Genomic DNA, 20,956 nt, shown 5'->3' on the forward strand with positions numbered 1-20,956 from the left:
GCTGGTAACTTCTTGTACAAAAATGTATTCCTTGATTATCAGGTTGTAATGAATAAGTGCAAAAGAAAGTCATATAGAGAAAAAGCAAACTTACTTTCAGTACAAGCTGTCTTGCCATTTGAATAAATGCTTACCTCATTTTAAAAAACTTACCAGAACATCAGCTTAATGTTTATGTCTAGTTGTTTGGTTGTTTTTTTTTTTCTGGGGGGGTGTGTGGGGGGGGGTGGGGTGTGTGTTGTGTTTAGGTTTTGTTTGTTGGATTCTGGATTTTTTAAATTGTTGTAATGAATTAACTTAAGACTACAAGGCTTGACTTTGTAGAACTTGATTTGTTACAGAGGTCATTTCTTCATTAGAATACCAACCTGCCTCTTCTGATTGGGTTTAAAGCACATCAGCACTTTTATGTTGCTTTATAGAACAAGAGGAAACTGAATGAAGAAGCTATTGCATAATACCAAGATAATTTTCAGATGTTCATTAAAAAGGAAGATTTTCATTACTCATACGCTTACAAGGTAATGCATTAAGCTGCTAGTTTTACTGAAAAGGAGCATACTAGAACAGGCTGCTATAACCATCATTCAGAAATAGTAATTCAGTGGATATGCCTTGGAAGCTCACCACATCAACACAACAATTTCATAACAGTCCAAAAATCAAATGAACCAAAGAAATGTACCATCTCTTGTGATCAAGGTGACATTCTTTTTACATTAATCTCTAACCTGACATCCTTCTTGTTGCATTTTAATTGGGAAGTCACATTTCCCAAGGAAATTGCTTTATACAGTCTGCATGGGAGGGTGGGGGGAATAATCTTTAGATGCCTCTTAAGGCAAGTGTTTCAAATAGTTAACTACGTAAATCTGTGATGGAGTGGCAGTTTTCATCACAGATGTACATGTAGGTTCTATAGTCTGGAAACCCACATAGCAGAACAGGCAAAGACAGAACGGCACTTTCTGTTGCACTCATGCCATGCTGCTATTTGCAAACAGGATGCTTTCACTTCTTCCTTCTCTCCATTCTCCATCTCCCAAGGGTGTGCAGCAAAGCCTCTACCACCTCAGTTCACCTACCATGGGAAGAAGCACCCAAATCACTCAGAAGTTACAAGTCACAATCAATCTCCTCCACACATCGCCATTAGCAAGTAGAAAATCCACACACTGCTGTCACAAAGTGTGTGTTCAACCAAGAAAAAAAAAGATAGACCTGTGTTAAGGTAAAAGAGAATCCATTAAGACTTCCTCATATACCACAATTCTTCTGTTCTCTTTGTAATAATTTGGAGATCAACTTTACTGAACTTATTGTGACTATATCAAAGTTTTTGTGCGTGTGTCTGTGCGTTTTGGTTGAGGGATTTGTTGTTGGGTTTTTTTTTTTGTTTGGTTGTTTTTTTCACAGGGACTCTCTATACCCTGTATACTTGTAAGAACTGTGAGAAGAATTCTTTCCTCCATCAATGGTTCACAGATGGTAGACGTTGATAGATCTTTAGGGTCTCAACTTTGTCTACAACAGGGTTGCCATTATCAAGCCACTGTGCCACCATATGCCCTAGACAGTGACAGAGCCCTGCAATACCTGAACTACACTCCAGGCACCAGAGGCCTACCCATCACCAGAACAGCCACCTTGGATCTCCCAGCGCGCAGACAGCAAAGAGGCCTTAACTGTTACAGTGTCCTCTGTCAAATGTACAATAGCTGTTTGTACTATTAGCCTACTTAGAAATAAGAAACAAAAAAGAACATTCTGGTTACAGTTTTTATTAAGATTCGACTATCGAACAGTTCAAGATTACCAATACATATTACAAACATGCTGTATATCATTAGTTGTTCTTCATAGTCAGTAGGCACATGCAGACAGAATGTTTTATGGCATCCTATCTACCTATTAAAAACTTATTAAAGGTTGTATAAATCAATTAATGAATTATTAATTACTCCTAATTACGTAAAACCTCAATGACACTCTTAAGTAAAAACGAAACCACAGGATAAAATGAAAACAGTTCCACAGGGGGTAAAGTTTCTCTTTAAGAAAGGAAGTTTTGAGCCACAGGAGAAAAAAAAAGAAAAAAAGTCAGAATCATAAGCAAAATTTCTAGATACATCAGTTTTTTCATACCATTTAATATTTATGCAGTATCACATAACTGAAGTCTAGAAATGAACAGTGAAAAATTAGTTTTGGACATTAATACTAGGAATACAAAAAATAAACCATGTCTAAAAATTCTTAATGAAAACATATCTATTTTCATTTTCTAAACTAAGATTTCAATTGTTCTTCCTTTTATCTACATTATCTTTTTAAAACTCTATTACAGATTTTTCACATACTTTCAAAAATAGCTTTTGATCCTCTTAATCCCATTTCAGTATTTTTTTTAATGCTTTACTTCTGAAAAATCCCTTATTAGTATTCCCGTGAATCATAACCCAAAAGAGGCTTCCAAAACTGTTTCAGTTCTACTATTATTTCTAGCACTGAAACCATCAATTATATAGGGGTTTTTATCATAACCATTTTAAACATTACTTATATCACACAGACTTAGCTACAAGAAACATGTTTTTGTATTACAAATTCTAAATAAACATGAGATAAAAGAGAAACTGTATTATATATGGAGATGATAAAAAGATAACTTCAGAAATTATTGAAAATTAAGTGTAAAAACTTACCTAAAAAAATTCATCAATTTCTATAGATGGCAATGAAGAAAAAGAAAATCCCATCCAAAATACAGTTAAAGAACACAGCCAGCTGTTAACAGAGAATAATTAATTTTAAAATATTAAAAAAAATAAGAGAATTCTGGCAAACTACCCTTCAAAACTACTCGTTGCCTTGAAAAATAATATTCAATCCCTGTAAAATTACATTAAAACATCTTGGCTATTAAGTGTGTTGTTTAATTACACCAATTTCCAATTTAGTATCTTTTGAGTGCAAAAATTATAAAGTGTATTTCAAGAATTAGCTGAGCACTCAATCCACATGCACACTAAATTTCTATTACTTCCTTCGCACGTAATACATTTCCATTTACGCAAGTCTTTGGCTTAAAGCACTACACGAAAGACACATAATAATATAACACTAATAAAAAAATTTAAAGACATTTGTAATAGAAGATGCAAAAGCAAGCAAGAAAACGATGAGGCAATAACAAAGCAGAGGAAATCTGAATACTGTGACAGAGCTGACAGGAGAAAGAGCATTAAATTTAGAATTAAAACATCCAAAACTTTGAAAAGGTGGTAAGACTAATAAATCAGCAAAAGTTATTCAAATACTGCATACTTCTTGAAGACAAAGTGAAGCTGGAAGAAGATTTGGAAGTCTGGGTTGCAGAAACTCCAACACTGGATGTTTATACATTCCTACATTGACAACAGTCTGAAGACAGTAACATGATTTAGCAGCTCGAGAAACACTACCAAGCACCCACACTTCCTACAACACCAGAAAGGTTTCTATCCAGAAGCAAAGGACATATTTTAAAAACTAAAGAACCCCAGGAAAAGGAGCTGTTAAAAACAGGTGTGGAGACAAAAGCATCTCTTATTTGTTTTCATGAATTTACATTTTGCTTGCAAAATATTAAAGCTTAACAAGTGGAAACAAAATTTAAGCCAAGTAGGAAATAGTAGAATTGCTAAGTTGCGGTAACTTTACCAATTACACCACATTCATAAAAGGTGAAACTTTATGATATCTTTAGTTAAATCAGCATAAAAGACTGCAGTCAGTCTTAAACAAATGTAACTATCTTGGACTAATTATACTAGGAACAGATTTAAAATAAACTGATATACTCTGACAAACAAGATCATTTACACATGGCTTTCCACCCTATTCATTACAAATCCCTTTCAACAGAAGATATGTTGTTATCTCCAACAATAAATAACTCGAGGACCACAAGCCTGGGCAAAAAAGGACCGAGAATGAAAATGAAGCCATACCCACCGAAGAAAGTTTGATTAGCTTAACTGAAATCCACTAAACCAATACAATCTGCTATGCTGACACACACAAACCAGTTTACAGCATGCCAACATTGATTTAGCTGAAAATTGATAAGGAATCAATTTAAACTGAACTGATTATGCCGAGTGGAAATTAACCTTATGAGGGTCCACATCACGTTTTGTGTACATTTCAATCTTAAATAAACTTAAATAGTGTTAACAAAATCTGTACAATATCTGTGTGTTAAAAAGGCTAAAGTCACCAGCATTAAAGCATTTTGGGATGCTCTGGGACAACCTGACTGGAAAACAAGCTCCCTTCGACTTACTAAGCTTCTCTACCTTTCACAGCAAGCCAGACCTCAGCTTTGCTTGCAGCTATCTGGCTTTTCAATTCATCCCCAGAAGGAAACTTAAGCAGAGTCTTCATTCATATTAAAAATGTATGGGTAGTAACTGATATAAATCAGTATAGCTCAACATTTAAAATAAGTTAAGTATGACTGTACCTTTTTAATTCTGACACTGCAGTTTTCTGTATTGCAGAGGCTGTCAGAGGTTCAGCTAAAAACCTGTTCAAGCCACAGAAGTTTTGTGTTGCGGCATGAGCACAAATAACCACACAGCTCCCCAAAATGAGAACACTCTACATGACATGCATAAATATTTACATTTTACACTCACTGCCCTAAGGACTAAGTTCTTATTTCTGTCTGAGGACTGCAAAAGAAATTGTGTAAGCACACATGCTGTTTACATTGTTTAAAAAAAAACCCCACAAAACCAATCAACTATAAGGACTAGAGTAAGATTTACAACTAATCCTGCAGGAAAATATTCTGAGAAGTGAGACTTCATTAAGGACTTAGAACTAAGTTACAGAATCTGCCCAATAAGGAACCCTGTCAGGATCTGAGGGGGGGTGGGGAGAGGAAATCATCAGCTGTGCCATCCAAGAGCTTTTTACTGCAGTTCAAGGATCTGGGTTTTTTTGCTGAAGTATTTATGCTACCATCAGCCTCACTTCAGGCAGAGGCGGGAAGAGTTTACTTCAGCCAGCAATCCAAAATGCAACTAAATGAACAGTTTTATTTTTGGACGACGGATCACTATTTTAAGCCGCGTTGTTTTAGCGGCAGAACAGCACAGGCAAACTCGCAGTTCTCCCTACTGCAGGTAAATAGAAGGAAACGGCCCAGCACAAGCTGTCAGGACTCCGTAAGCAGCACAGACGCGCACCTTCCCCCGGCGGGCCGCTAGCAGGGCCCGGGGGAGCGGGGAGCACGCCAGGAGGAACCCGCCCGAGAGCCGGCGGCGGCGTTCCGAGCCGGGCAGCTGCGGCAGCGCCCCGCGGGGAGCCAGGCAGGGGGCTGCGGCACCGAGAACGCCAGAGCCATGCCCGCCCACACCGCGCCCGGGCTCGGCCTGAGGGGAGCCCCCTGCCCGCGCCCCCCGCCCGCCAGCCAGGCCCCTCAGGCAGCGGGCGCTGCCCCAGCGGCCGCTATGCCAGGCTTAGGTGGGCTGAGAGCCTGCGGAAAGACCCCGGCCCCGCAGGCGTGCCCACCCCAGCGCAGCGAACCCACCGAGCGCTCCGAGGGGACGGGGACGGGACGGCCCCGCACGCGCCTCAGCCGCCCGCACGCCGCTTCCCGCGCCCGACCGTCACCTAGCAACCGCTGACGCGCATGCGCCGGGCACTGAAGGGCGGGGAGACGCACGCGCACCGCCGCACTCTCTCCCGCGCCATTACTACTACAGGCACATGCGCGCCGCAGACAGCACCCCCTCACAGCTGTCCACAGCGCTGCCCGCAGCCTTTAACGAATGGGACAATAAGTGAGGCGGGTCACCGCTGCTAACGCACCAATGGCGTCCGGGGGTGAGGGGCGCTGCCGCGGGGCACGCTGGGAGTTGTAGTTCTTGCCGAGAGCCAGGCTGCGACGGGCAGCGGAGTCGCGACTACAGCCCCCAGGAGGCCGCGTAGGGCCGGCGCGTCCCGCCCCGCCGCGGTACCTTAGCGCAGGGCTGCCGCGGCTGCAGTCGTGCTGTAGAGGTGACCTCGAGGCTGCCGGACCCGCCGCTCCTCTTAGCTATGGTCGGTACCGCTCCCCCAGCCGGCGGCCCTTCCTTCGGGTGGCGGTTGGGGCGAGGCGATGGCGCGCTGCGCCCTGTCACCGGGGCGGTTGGGGCAGGGGGCTCCCGTCGGGCGGGAGTGGCCGCGAAATGGCGCCGGCTCGCCTCCCCCCGCCGCCTCCTGCTGCCGGGCGGCCCGCGGTGCCTCCGCAAGCCCCGGGGGGTGGCCTGACGGTGTGCTGGGCACCGGGGGTTTCGTGGGGCTCGCCTCAGCCCCCGCGGAGGCCGCGCCGGGGTGACCTTCCAGCCCGGAGAGCTAGGGGTTGGCGCGGGCCCCCGCAGTGCCGGCCGGCGTCGGTCCTGCCTGCTCTTCACCGGCGTGCGGGGGGGCCGGCTGGTGGGCCCGCCGGGCTGGCCCCGGCCTGGTGCTGGTGCTGGCCCCGGCCTGGTGCTGGCCCCCAGTCCTTCCATCGCACCTTCTCCTGCAAGCCCCCTGGCTGGCGGCGCCGCATTCGAGAAGATGGGGATGCCTGCTCCTTAACTTGCTGGGGTGCTAAGGGTTGGGGTGCAGTGCTGTCAGAAACCCGGCTGTTTGGCTGGGCTCTCCCGATGGGCAAGGTGCCCTTCCAGCTCTGCCCTGTGCTTACACAGTGCAGTGCTTGGCTTTTCTGTGGCATTGTACAGATACATATGCACACACACAAACTTGCACAGAGACCTTGCTTTCCTTTATAACCATGAACATCTCCCTGTTTTTCTACACTTAATACTTTCCTTACTGCTTTGCTATAGAAAAGATGCTGTGTGCTCTGAAACCAGATTTATTATTTCAGCTATGCCCTAAAAAAAGACTAGTCTGTAAACCTTATTGAGCCTACTTTTCCATTCTTTCCATTCAGAATGTGGATTCTCAGGAGTGACTGCAAGACGGCAAGTTTTAGTTCACGCTTGAGCTTTCAAAACATTGACTGCTATGAATTTGTTGGTGTCCAAAAGAACAGCTGGTTGAAACTGACTTTGATGTCCAGTTTTCAGAATATCACTGTTCTTATCTGACATTCATTATTCTAATTATCCATTTGGTGTTGGGCAGAAGCTTTAAACTTCTGAAATAAAATCATCTCTCTACTGATGCAACCACTATTAGCTAAATGAAATGGAAAAAGTTTTTAAGGGCACCTGTCTCAAGGTCATCTCTTGAGGAAAGAATTCCTTTGAAATTCAGTCTATGAACCACAGCGCTGCTGGGGTTGCTAACATGCGCAGCAAGTCTTGCCAACTCTTAACACATTTCCAAATAAATTATTGTCATTGCATCTCTTCTTTAAGAGCAAAGGGAAGGTTTGTTAGGGGGAGTCTAAACTTTTGAAAAGGTAGATTTTAATATAATGCTTAAATCATTCTTGTCAATAAAGGTGGGATAACTTAGTTGGATTTAACCTTCAGGAGTAACATTCAGTTGATGGTATTTTACAGACAAGTTTATAGCAGTCATGTTTATAGAGGTCTTTTATAACTGTAATTAGTAATGCAAAGTCCGTCACTTGTGTAGACAGGGCATCATTTTCTTATTACTGTATTTGATAGATTGAGAGTTATTTAATATTAGTCTTTTACTTACCTTTGTAACCTCCTGAATCGATTTTGCAGTGTAGTGCTATTTTGATGTATGGTACTATTATTTTAGACCTGCTGCTATCAGCAGTAATTGCAGAAATAATTTAGGCACTGAGTTTTGGAGCCAAAGTGAGTGCAGGGGGAGGGCATTAAGCCCACAGCTTCCTCATTTGATACTGGAAGTGTTACTTCTACCTGTGATAATTTAGGAGGGGGAGGAATATCCTAAATGTTTGCTGAATTAGAGGGAGGAGGGTATCTGGGGATGCAATGTTCAGTGGGATTTTTTTTCTCACTTTTACCATTATCTTTACTACTCTTTCATTTTCCTAAAATGTTTAACTATACATCAGCTGGTGAGGGCTTTGGAACTAAATAGTTCAGTTAGATGTCGTTTAATTTGTCCTCTAGTTCTTGAATACCTGAGAGTGAGTAAAGGTCACCTCTGTAGTTACCACAGCATGAAAATATTCTTATCGAAGTCCAGTGCAGGAGGCCAAGTCACGGATTAAAGTACCCGAACATGAATGTGTGGAGCCTACAACTTGCATTGCGGAGCTACTCATTCCTCTTAAACATACATCCTCCAAAAATAGCCTCAGGTGTTCAATGATACTGATTTTTATATGCAACGTAAGATTTCTGGGGAGAGTTAACTATATTTTGTAAGAAGCACAACATTTTTTGCTTGTTAATCTAGCTTCTAGAATCAAGAGAGGGCATGAAAGTTTCTTTGCACAATCGCTGCAGGGGCAGGGGGGGGGTTTGGGGAAACCTTGTATGTGAATCCAATGTACTAGAAGTTAGGAAAGGAAAAAAACAAGTGGGCAGTACTTCTCACTTTATTTTTATTTATATAAAACTTCATACTCACTTTATATTCCTCCCTCCTCCAGCCCAAAATGGGGTGAGAACAGGAAGGGTGGTAATAAGCGAAATTACTTAAGAGATGGTGGAGCTGGGTCATGACTGAAGGATTTTTATTTTAAGGCAAAATGTTAAGTCTGTTTCAGTAAAAAAAACAACCAATGAAACAGGGAAAAAAAACCACCAAACCAACCAGCAAAAAACCACCAAACCTCCAAAATAGTCCTACCTCTTGCCTTTTTATCTTCTGCTCCTTCCCTCTGCTTTTGTTATGCTAAATAGCATCACACTGGTCAATAGATCAACATTTTTAATGTTTAAATCAGATTAGCATATAAAGTGCATATAGTGGGAAAAATTCTTGTTGACTTTCCCCCTTTTGTGACAGTACTTTAGACTGGCTCACAGGGTGCAAAGGAGAAGGAGCCTAACTTCTAAAAATACCTGTTCCGTTCACTAGAAATCCAGAAATCAATTCACCATTGATTTCAGATACCATGTAATGCAAAGAAAACGTGTTCCACTGTTAAGCTGTGTGAGTACTGGAGTAGAATGTTTAGCATAGGGTCACTTTTTATATGCTGCTGATAAGGGATTTTGCCAGGCCAATGTTTTACAGCACAGTAATTTTTCAGCATTTATTTTCCTAACTAATATGATTAACTACCTTAAAAGTGTCCATTGTTCCCTTTGTGTAAATAAAATGTAGATTCTCCTTAAAACCATGCTGAAAAGTTCGCTTGAAAATCTGATATGCATCTTAATGGTGCTGTCTGTCATCACTTGTACATTATGTACATTTGTAGGCTACAACTTCGCTAATTGGGAATAATGTAACAAAACTAGTTTTGAGATTTAAACCAGCAAGAATCTATTGTCTGCTCTCCTTCCACTTCCTTGTGGAGTTTTGATGAGGTTTGAGCAATGAGACTTGTAGTAGGACAGGTTCAAAATAAAATAATGCAGTTCAACACTGTAATGGGTAGCCATTTAGCCAAATGTTTAAAGAATCATTCCCATAATGAAGGCAGAATTGTGTTGAGGTCTAAATTTGCAAGTTCAGTAGTTTAACTTCCATCACTTAACACTCTCATTTTATCTAGTATGTGGTAAAATGGGGTAGGTGGCCTCATTTTTATAATTACCTAATGTTAGCTTGGTGCAGCTGTATTTGGCTGGTCACTTCTGCAGAGAGAATACACTCAAATCCCAAAATGGTTTTCCTATAAATATCAGTGACAAGAACGTTGGTTGGAAAGGATCTCTAGAGGTCATCCAGTCTGACCTCTTTCTTGCACCGAGTCTGGAGGTTGTTCACTTTTTGACTTTTGATGCTGCTCTATAATGTCATACATGTTTTTTTCATCTGGGTCTTGAAAACACCAGTGATGAAGGTTGCACAGGCTGTCTCGGTACCCTGTTCCAATGCAGCCGTACCACCCTAATCAAGCATTTTTCTCTTGATTTCTATCTGTTGGCCCCTGTTCTGCCATCTGCCACTACTGAGAGGTGTTTGGCAGTGTTATTTTTGTAACGTTCCTTGAAGTTGTAGTGGGCTGCTGTTACATCACGCCTATCCTCTGCCTTTCCAGGCTATGTCCCGTGCCCTCAGCCTGACCTTAGAGGACAGGAACTCGGGGTCCCAAAGCTGCACTGTCTTCCAGTGGCAGCCTCGCCAGCACCAGGTGAAATGCCTGCCTTTGCTCTGCAAGCTACACTCTTCATGATGTAGCTCAGTATGCAATTAAATCGCTTCAGACATAATTGAATGTGGAAAGTGTTTTGTCCATAACTCAAATGATCATCTTTTAATTATTTGAAAAAGCAGGCATGGCACTCCAGCAGGCTGGTCAGAGTCTGCTTGTTCCTGTCCTAGCACAATCTGCCCCAGCCCTGTTGCCACTAGGGAAAACAGGGAGATTTAAAAACCAGGCTTACAAAATACTAGGTTACGAATGTCTTTTGGCATGTTTTCCCTTTTCATGGAATCATAGAACGGTTTGGGTTGGAAGGGACCTTTAAAGGTCATCTAGTCCAGCCCCCTGCAGTGAGCAGGGACATCTGCAACTGGGCCAGGTTGCTCAGAGCCCCCTCCAACCTGGCCTGGAGTGTTTCCAGGGATGGGGCATCTCCAGCCCCTCTGGGCAACCTCTGCCAGTGTTTCGCTGCCCACATTGTAAAAAACATCTTCCTTGCATCTAGTCTGAATCGACCCTCCTTTAGTTTACGACCATTACCCCTTGTCTTATCACTACAGGCCCTACTAAAAGGTCTGTCCCCATCTTTTGAGCCCCCTTTAAGTACTGAAAGGCCGCAATAAGGTCTCCTTGGAGCCTTCTCTTCCCCAGGCTGAACAACCCCAACTCTCTCAGCTGTATGTTTTCAATATTAAGTAATCTTTCCAAGTCCTGGTTCTGCTTAACAAAATGGACTCTTGCTGTAAGCTAAGCTGTTTCCCCCTCCCCATTTGCAATTGGCAACGTCTTGGCAGTTTTCTCCCAGTCTTTTGGAGTTTTGGGTCAGTTTGACAATGGACAGTTGTATTATGGATATTAGTGTCTGTATTTGTCCATAATGTAGCTTTTGTCTGTGGATTTGTTAAATTGCTACCTAGCAGTTAAGTGAGGCAGTAGTTTTAAGTCCACTAGATTCCTTGGTTCCTGGCGTTCAGTAAGTCTTTGGTTGCAAGTAAGCATTCAAAATGCTTAATGGAAACAGCCCTCAAAATTGAAAGAATCTGAAAATTGATAAAGTGTCACAGCACATAAAACTTCTGTAGTAAATTTGAAGTGTGGACGGGTAATGTAATGAGTGGGTGCTACGTGTTGTAACGTCTTATGTTAAAAGGGCAGCGTTGTTAAAAGGAACAAAAAGTTTTTCAAATACATTTTATTCCTGGCGTTTTGGAAGCTTTTCCAGGAGCAATGCATAAGGATATTTTTGCAAGTGTGCTCTGTTTCTGTAAAGGCAAGTAGAGGAATTTCTGGTGGTTCTAGCAGAACAGAAGTATGATCCCAGGAGCTGGGCCTGATCCACATTTAAGCACAAGCTTTCATCCAGGTTAAATAATCGTAACGTTCTTTCTGTAGTAACTTAATTTTTACCACTGTCAGATGGTGTGAGCCTGCACTGTGTAGCTGTGGGTAAGCCTCTAATTTTCTTGCAGGGTGAGCCTATCAGAGTCCTGGTGACTGGAGCTGCTGGGCAGATTGCTTACTCGCTGCTCTACAGCATTGCCAAGGGAGATGTCTTCGGCAAAGAACAGGTAGCTCTTATGTTGAATTATCACCTGCCTCTCTTCGCTGTAATGAATAAGCTAATGTTAGAACTGCAGTCCCTGAGACTTGTTTCCTTGTAGACACTCAGAGTGGCTTACCAATGTGCAAGTAATCTGTTCTTTGTAAGTGGGGAAAATGGAGTCCTGCTTTGTTAACACAAGCTTTCAGTTGTTGGGCATGCTGAAGTTTCTCAGTTTTCTGTAAATGGATTTAAGGCTTGCATAAGACAGCAGTTTCTAGCAGATAACAAGACAAATTCATTTTCAAAACAGATCATGCCCATCTTGCACTAAACCATTTCTTTCTTTACAGCCTCTTATTCTTGTGCTGCTGGATATCACCCCCATGATGACTGTACTGGAAGGTGTAGTGATGGAGCTGCAGGACTGTGCTCTACCGCTGCTGAGAGGTGGCCAAAAGAAATTTTTCTTACACCTACAAGATTCTATAGCACAACTATTGCATTTTTGAGTTCCTGTACCTGGCAGGAAGTTAAGCAGAAGAAAATGATAATGATCCTTTCTCGGTTTTATATTTTGTGGAAGATAAGTTAATTTAACTTAGGCTGTAAGCGAGGAAGAATGCCATCAAATCGGTTTTTGTGTAAGGAATTGACTATGCAGATAACTGGGGTTTTGGCTGGTATCATCCAATCCTGCGTTGTCAGCGTGCACAACAAGTTGTTGGATACTTGTGCGTTTATGCATTGTATTTTGGCCTAGTGGAATAACATTGAACGATTAGATACTTTTATTGAGTTAAAAAAAAATAATCTAGTCTTTAGAAATATCTTTTGCGTAAAGACACAAATTGAAAAATCGCTCATCAAGTCATGTAAACAAGTTCCGATAGTTTAAACAAACAGAAGAAAAGGAGCAACTAAATGCTACTGTCATTATTACAGTACTTTAAAAAAACAAACAAACAAAAAAATCAGGCATGTAGCTACCGACTCTCGTACAAATCAAACGACCTTCTGCTTGAATGGTCAAAGGGAGAGGAAAACTTCATTTGTGTTCGTCCCTGCCACTGAAAATTTTTTGTACAAGTGAGGAACAGCATATGTAGCTAGGTGTGTATATATATTTAGAGAGAGACAGGCAAAAGCTATCTTTTTACATAGATTTTTTCCTGTGTTTTTAGAATTCGTATCTAAAGATTTAGGTAAATATTTGTATATATAAACAGTTTACTGGCAAGTATTCAATCTGTGGAGTTAGGGCCAAATAACCATACTTGTATTTTTGGAAGGGGAAGGTGGTTGTGTTGTCAGATCAGACTATATACTATTCATGAACCAAAGAATATTCCTGTTAACACTTTGCCATGAGTATTTATCTTACATAGATATTTATTTTCCTCCTTTCCTTTTTTCAGAGGTCATTCCAACAGACAAGGAGGAAGTTGCATTCAAAGACCTTGACATAGCAATTCTGGTTGGCTCCATGCCAAGGAGAGAGGGCATGGAGAGGAAGGATTTACTCAAAGCAAATGTGAAAATTTTCAAGTCTCAAGGTGCAGCTTTGGACAAGTATGCCAAAAAGACTGTCAAGGTGAATATAGAAACTGAATTTAAAAAATTAACTCTGAGTTATGTAGAGTTCTAAATACATCGTAAAACAATGTTGCGCAAGCAGGAGCCTATACAGTACAGGCATTCCCTTCCTGAAGCCCTGGAAAACAGACCACAGTGAAGGTTAAATGAGACATAGTATGTTAAATAGGTAGATGACTTAGTCCATAATTTATTTGGTGAAAAAGGTAGGTTTTACATTGTATTGCTGTATTCCGCACATACTTTGAACTGGTTACCACCAGTTCTAAAAAGAAATAAATACACAAATCCATATAAAAGAAGAGAAAGCAGTCTTCTGCTCGTTATCTCTCTTCTCTGGGGTAACTAAATTATCTATGTGCAGCTGCCTACTTCATATCCATCTGTGACTTTAACATAATGACCCTTAACTTCAGTATCAATATAGAATTACAGTTGCACAAAGAATCGGCTTTATTTAGGTTATTTGTGTCTTGGTCTTTGGAGCATTGGAAGCTTTTAATTGTTCTCTCTCAGATTCCTTCAGCACAGTTAATGGGATCATGTGGCTGCTCTCCTACTGCTCTTAATCTCAGACCCAGACTCCAACTGTGCTTTGTAACTGACTTTTTAATGTCTACTTCCTCTGCTGATGAACTTCCTACTGCTTCTAAAGACTTGTTTGCTTCTTTATACAGTTGGAATAAAAACTATCAATGTAACTATTGCAGAGTAATGGAAAATTTACTGAACTCAATTTCAAAAGGGGAAATACAAAGGGAGGTTTGCAGATTAGTTTGTGTGACTGAGAGTATATGGAGCTTGACGTTAATCATTTGAGACACATTAGTAGATGAGGGATGAATAAAAATCAGTTTTCCATAGTAATAAATTGATCCAAGTTCAGGCAATATTATAGTTCTAACTGCCTATGAACACTGAGATAAGTAACTGTTCTGGCTTTCCTAATTATAAAGCAATTATATAAATCGGTGGCATCCAGTCTAGAAAGCATTTAAAAGGGGATGGTGAATTCATTGTGGGCTGACTAGCGTGTATCTTGCTTTCCCTGGGTCTAGTTGCATGAGGTTTGAAGCCAGGCTGTGAGTCAGTGTGCAGATCTCCCTAGAAGTCTTATTCTCTTTCATGTTTGAGTATCAAATTATAAAGAAAATACCTAGCTAGAAAATATTTTTCTGTACATTTATAGAAGACTCGGTGACCATGAACAATGCACATATAAAACAGTATTGTTGAAGACAACCAAGAGATTTAGAAAACTTAACTTTCTGATAGCTTCTTTGAAGGCAAAGTCATGTATTTAACTTGAGGGAGTTATTTCGCAGAAACAGCTTCTTCATCTTTCCACATTTCTCTTCTCCTTTTTTGGTTTTAGGTTGTGGTAGTTGGGAATCCAGCAAATACTAACTGCCTGATTGCATCAAAGTCAGCCCCGTCAATACCAAAGGAAAATTTCAGCTGCTTAACTCGTTTGGATCACAACAGAGCTAAATCTCAGGTAGAAAGGGCCTCTTCAAAGTAGAATGCTTTCTGTTGTCTCTGCTAAATAGCAGTGCTTTCAAAGAAGCCTCTGAATTGAGAAGCTAAAATTAATACAGTGGCCATCTTTAATTTCCAATTAGATTGCTCTGAAACTTGGTGTGACTGCTAATGATGTGAAGAATGTCATCATCTGGGGCAACCACTCCTCCACTCAATATCCAGATGTTAACCATGCAAAGGTAAATGTGAAAGGAAAGGAGGTTGGAGTTTATGAAGCTATAAAAGATGACAGCTGGCTGAAGGGAGACTTTATCCTGGTAAGATCTTCTTGGATTTTTTTTCCATGGTCACTCTGTGTCTCCCCTTTCTTGTAACATTGTATGAAATTGTAAACTATGTAACTGACTTAGTGAAGCAGCTTTTCCTGTCTTAATAGAGTAAGTGATCCTCAGATAGCTTGTCTCTATCAGTTATTTGCTCTTGAAAAATTTAAGGCATTATGAAAACTTATGTAAATACTACTGGGAAAAAAATCCATTTGGAGTGCTGAAATGATTCAACAAAAAAGAGTTTGGTCATGGTTTCTCATCTGACACACAAGCACCATTGACATTTCACTGTGGTAACTTATTTTAGCAGCTTTGTAGATGAAGTAGGATGATCTTCTGTTTGCAGCTCCCCACCCACCAAAAAAAGGCCCAGTAACCTTTGCCCTGCACATGCATGCGCATGCCACATGCACACATGCATTCCAGACCTAAATCTATGACCTTGTCAGCAGCCTTTCTGAAAAGTAATCTGAAATACCTAGAAAACACCTGCAAATGTCTTAATGTAGGGTGGTAATAAATAATAATGTAGGGTAGTAAAACAAAATAATGGTATTGATTGATCAAGAGCACCGGCTAACCTAAACGCAGTGTGAAGTGAAACAAGGATTATCAAAGCTCTTGACGAACGTGACTCCAAGTAGCTGTACTTGGCTTGGTATTGCAGTGTTACTGGCATGCTGACAGCCAGGTATCATATCTTTGGTACTGAGGGTGTGTTTTGTCATATGACCGTGCTCTGTCTTGTCTTGGTTTTGGATATAGCTTATTCCAGTACATGCTTGTTGCTGCAGAATAAACGATTGTGTGTTGGCAACTGAAGTTCCTGAGCCAGAGTGTAAGCAGAAACCTGTCTGTGTCTTAGGTGGCCAAGGCAGGATACTGTTTTGGCCTTCTAGGTACATTGTAATGCTGGTCTGTGCTAGAATATTTTGCCTGAGATCAGGAGATTGCATAATTCTTGCTTTCTAGACTGGGGTACGGTTGGCATAGAGCTTTACCAAAACTTACCAAAAGAAAAAATAGGTATGGTTTAAGAAGCTATGCTAATTCTGAGAAGTGCAATTCTTAAGTACAAAATTTCTAAATATAAACCTAAGTATAGGGAGGTAGGTTCAACTGTCTTCAGGAAATAAATGAATTTTATGCATTAAATATTGTAGATTGAGACCAGCAAGCAGTTAATATTGGTGTTCGGCAAAAAACCTTAATTGCCAGTGTTGCTCTGAGGCATCCGTTAGTATTGACATACATGAAGTGTCTTGGTGGTAAAAGCTTGAAACATCTGGTTAGTGTGAGAGAAGTCAGCGGCCTGCTAGCTGTAAAGCAGGTACTGAGAAACGAGCCAGCCTCTGAAATGTTCCCTTATGTTCCTGGCTTGGCAGAACTCTCCTAGACTGTATTTCTGGATTGTGTGCCATGTTCATTTGGTGATAGAACTGTATCTTGACTAACAAAAGACCGTCTTTCCTCATGGTGTTTACTGACAGCGTTTGGACCAAACCATGATTTTGCTGCTTTACAATTTAGAGGCTTTTTTTCTTAATTGCAGACTGTTCAGCAACGTGGAGCAGCCGTTATTAAAGCTAGGAAGCTGTCCAGTGCAATGTCAGCTGCCAAAGCTATCTGTGATCATGTGAGGGACATCTGGTTTGGCACTCCAGCGGTAAGATGTTGCTCTTGAGTAAGTGCTTGTTTGTCTAATGCTTTGTTACATGCCAGTGTCTTTGACCCAAAGTGTGTATGTGTGTTCAGAAGAGGAAGAATTTCTGGTCTTTTTCTGGAATAAAGTGTGTCATAGGAGATGCAGTATATAAAAGATTAAAATTTTGCTTTCTTCTAGCAGTGAAAAGTATATTTAACTTTTCTGGTTTCAGGGGGAATTTGTTTCCATGGGAGTAATTTCTGATGGCAATTCTTACGGTGTACCTGAAGACTTGCTGTATTCATTCCCTGTTGTGATCAAGGTAACTAGACTGTATCAATCGAGGCATCTTCTGCAAGACCTAGCTAATCTGTTGTGTGAGCTTGTTAACAGCAGTGCTTTTGGTACGGGACTGCAGTTGCTGGGACTTCAGCAGCCTTTCACAGAGGGGACCGTTATTAACCATTTCGTAGTGGTTGTCAAACAAGTACTGATAGACAAATAGAATCTGACATGACTAGGCGGTGCCGGCTGCATTCTTTATCTGAAAACAAAACTAACTTCTGCCTGATGTGGCTTTTAAGGCCATAAAGTTTATTTCTTATGCTGCAAAGTTTCCTTCATGCAGACCGAATGAAACTTGTTCTTATGGGGAATGGCTTTTTATTTGTTTGTTTTCAAACAGGACAAGACCTGGAAGTTTGTTGAGGGTCTTCCTATTAATGATTTTTCTCGTGAGAAGATGGATCTGACTGCAAAGGAGTTAGCTGAAGAGAAGGAGACTGCTGTGGAATTCCTCTCCAGTGCATGACTAGGTGATGAGGAAATACAAAGTCATGTGAGAGTGGAAGAATCTAAGAGTCGTCTCTAAGTCTGCTACCAAACACTATTACTGTATTCAAGTCAACTGTCTGTGGCAATTGTGCATTTTAAAGTTCATATGCTTACTGGTACTCTTGTGCCTATTGAGTTATTAGCAAAAAGATTATTAAAAGTAAAACTAGTTTGTTGACCAAACCTTTTGTCTGTTCAATACCAGTTGCTTTCTATGTATGATACGGAATAACTGTTTACCTTGGCTACTAACGCACAATCAATGGGTCTTGATTAGAATTTGGCACTATCAGTACACATCCTAGTCCGTGATCATTTCAGCACCCTATGGCTCCACTGAAAATGGAATTAGAATGCCAGTAGTTCTTGAACTAGTAGTTCAGTGACTCAAGTCTGTCACCGGACAGACTCCCAAGTATATACTGTTGACTCTGGTTATGCTTACAATGTTTGTCAATAGAAATATTAAAAGATGCTTAATCACATAATGGCTAAGAGTAGTCTGTTGCACTTTATTTGCATGGGTTTAGTTATGTAGCTGGCAGGATTTGATAGTACAACATTTAAAAAAAAAAAACAAACAAGCCCTGAAGGCCTGTTTTAAGGAACTGAGGGAAACTAGTTTTAAGAAGCTTTATTGGTGACCAGCACTTCCATTTGTCTTTCCCAGGCAGAATTGCTTTATGTTGACATCAGACAAAAGAAGCCTCAAGGCAGACGGGCACAGTCCGAAAGCAGTGCTGGTCATTCAGTACTAATTTGATTGTTAGCTTCCAAGCCTTTTGTCCCAGGAGACAAGGACTCGCTTGGTTAAGGCCAAGTGAGGTTAATATACTTGTTTGAGAATTTTCGTAGTGCAGCCTACAAATGCTTTAGCTTCAGAAAGGTTCAGATACATCGTACTGTAATTATTGCTTTGCAAACACACGGGTGAGTGTTGCTGTAACTCTTCTAGACTCCTGTTTTGTCTGTTCCTACTGAAGTAACCTACCTCATGTAGACTGAAGGGATTTAGACTGGGTTTGTTGTTCTGGGAACTTCCGTCATGTACTACCTGTTCTGTTTGTTTTCGAAGCACCTTAAATACTTCCTGCTCCCTTTGCAGAGTGTGCACTCATGGTAACGGGATTTTTGTCATACACAATGTCAGTGCTAAGTTGTCTGTCCATTCTAACATAAGCGCTTCTGCCTTGTACTAAAGGAAATCTTGGGTCTGTCATAACGGAGTGATCTCATTTCCCTGTTTTGGTTTGTTGTCATTAAGTGAGGATTCCAAAAAGTAGAACTTTTGGGAAGAAAAAAAAAAAAAAGCTTAAACTGAATTCTAAGGCAATTGCATTGTTTCTTTGAGGATTTATCAAATAGAATATAAAATACATAGGCAAACTTCAATAAGCTTATCCTTAAAAATAAGTCTGCTCTCAGAACGTTACCGTGGCTATTAAATACAGCGAGAGAAATGCAGCAAAGACTTACTATACGTAATTAGTTGGAAGGGAAAAGGAGCATCTCAGAAAATGAGAATGTCTGCTGCAGCACAGGCCAGCTGGAGGCAGGGCACAGAAGGCGAATGCCTTGAAAGTTTATGAAGCAGCTGTAGCAAGAATTTACACATTCTTGCAGTCTTAAGAGTAAACAAGAAGTATATACACCATATCTTCTGTTTTTCGCATTACTGTAAACCCCTTGGAGTTTAGCTATGGAGAGATGGTAAGAAGATGATTTCCTGTGTCTTTTCACAACAGTTTTGGAACTTCTGCAGAAATTAGGGAGGTAAGGAAAGCTGCTGATGTGGTGGCTGCCTTCTGGTGTTCCACACAAAGTCAGTAATATCTCATTCCAGCGTGAACCAAGGGGCCAAAAGAATTCATTCCAGTAATTACCATGCTACAGCTTATTATAAAACAATGTATTTTACTGTGAACGCTACATGAGAGCTACAGTGCACACATCTGTGCCTGAAAGCCATAGATAAGCTATGATAAATCCCGCTGGTGTGCAGTAGGTTTTGTGCCATACCTACAGGAACATCACAATGTAGGGAAGAAGCTTTAAAAAAGATTTTAGAAAATGTGGAAGATAGGGCTCTTCAGGGTTCTTTGATGTTGGTTTGAAAGCCGCTTTCTCCAGGAGGCGACTCTCTTCTTGCGAAGTGATGCTTGTAACAGTGTATCAGAATGATTGCACAATTAACGGTTCTATTTAACTCCTTCACGTTAACACTTGAATCTACATTTGACTCCTCAGATGATGAGGTGCTGTATTTCCTCCAGACTTCCATGAAGCAATTAACAGGAAATCTCCCATCTGCTCAACTACTACCCCACTACTCGCAAACTCAAACTAGCCGGCGGTGGATTTTCTTTGTACCCATGGTTCTGAACTGTTCTGTCCTCTGCTCTGCTTTCTCTGGCTTTTGTACTTCTGGGAGATTCCCTCCTGCTGCAGTCAGGTAGCTTCCACTGCAGCTTGTGTTACTTTGTACATTCTGCGTGGGTTTTGCAGGGTGCTTTGCACTTCCCTTAGTAGGTGGTATATGAAAAGGACAGCAAAGCAAAAGGAGTAGCCACCTGCTTTTCCTTGCAGGCTTACGGTTTTCTAGTGCTCAAGGAAACTTGCACGTTACTACCCAAACTTTTGGTATTGAGTACTTTGCTTTTCACTAAAATGTCTGTTCTGTGATTTTGAGTGTTCATGGGCTGGAGTGTGCTAACTGAGGCTCTGAGCTGCGTTTCTTTGTCCTGGAAAAGGAAATGCACGGGAGAGACCTTCTTGTCCATGGCTGCCTAAGGGGAGGGCACAGAAGAAGCAGCGCCAGGCTCAGTGGCACACAGTGGAAAGTCAGGAGGTGACAGACAGAAGTTGGAACACCAAAAACTGATTTATCACATCCGAGGGTGATCTAAAGCAACGGGAGAGGTTGTGGAAGCTCCATCCCTGGGCCAGGTCAGCCCTGCAGGAGTTTGCACTGACAGATTTCCGACCTAGGTGACTGAAAGCCATGGGATGTGTTCGCACCAACTGCATCTTTTGACCAACTCTCCATACATACCTATGAAACACTGCGCTGCAGTTAGTGATGAGTGTACTTTCAGCACATACAAACTTTCTGCGCAGGAAGGAATTTCACATCACTTTTTACTTGCTGGTCACATCCCCAAGAGAACAGAAGGACTTCAAACAGCAGCTCCTGTGTGAGTACATACATACAAGCATTCTTTGAGAAATGGATCCTGGGGGAAATTAAGATGTGTATCATCAGATCCGCTTCTGTAAAG

At 41.3% G+C, this 20,956-nt stretch overlaps 1 protein-coding gene and 1 long non-coding RNA gene across 2 annotated transcripts; one reads left to right on the forward strand and one right to left on the reverse strand.

Annotated features, from left to right (window-relative positions):
* Positions 1–1,765: 1,765 nt before the first annotated feature.
* Positions 1,766–5,676, reverse strand: LOC129784917 (uncharacterized). The gene is made up of 2 exons (XR_008748168.1): positions 5,582–5,676; positions 1,766–2,787 (listed from the first exon to the last, which is right to left on the reverse strand). It is a non-coding gene; the product is annotated as an uncharacterized LOC129784917 (long non-coding RNA).
* A 260-nt stretch (positions 5,677–5,936) lies between these two features.
* Positions 5,937–17,861, forward strand: MDH1 (malate dehydrogenase 1). The gene is made up of 9 exons (XM_055810818.1): positions 5,937–6,093; positions 11,722–11,820; positions 12,146–12,242; positions 13,211–13,386; positions 14,764–14,886; positions 15,011–15,187; positions 16,752–16,865; positions 17,077–17,166; positions 17,530–17,861. Exons 1-9 carry the CDS (start codon positions 6,091–6,093, stop codon positions 17,653–17,655), a joined length of 1,005 nt encoding a protein of 334 aa, XP_055666793.1. The 5' UTR covers positions 5,937–6,090; the 3' UTR covers positions 17,656–17,861.
* The last annotated feature ends 3,095 nt before the right edge of the window (positions 17,862–20,956 follow it).

Source organism: Falco peregrinus, chromosome 7 (genome assembly GCF_023634155.1).
Source record: "Falco peregrinus isolate bFalPer1 chromosome 7, bFalPer1.pri, whole genome shotgun sequence".
In the NCBI taxonomy this organism is placed as follows: Eukaryota; Metazoa; Chordata; class Aves; order Falconiformes; family Falconidae; genus Falco; species Falco peregrinus.

Bases quoted from the DNA above. Each gene is read 5' to 3' on its own strand.
- MDH1 (XM_055810818.1), top strand. The intron at 13,387-14,763 runs GTGAATATAGAA...TTTTGGTTTTAG, and splicing joins ATGCCAAAAAGACTGTCAAG to GTTGTGGTAGTTGGGAATCC. The intron at 16,866-17,076 runs GTAAGATGTTGC...TTCTGGTTTCAG, and splicing joins TCTGGTTTGGCACTCCAGCG to GGGGAATTTGTTTCCATGGG.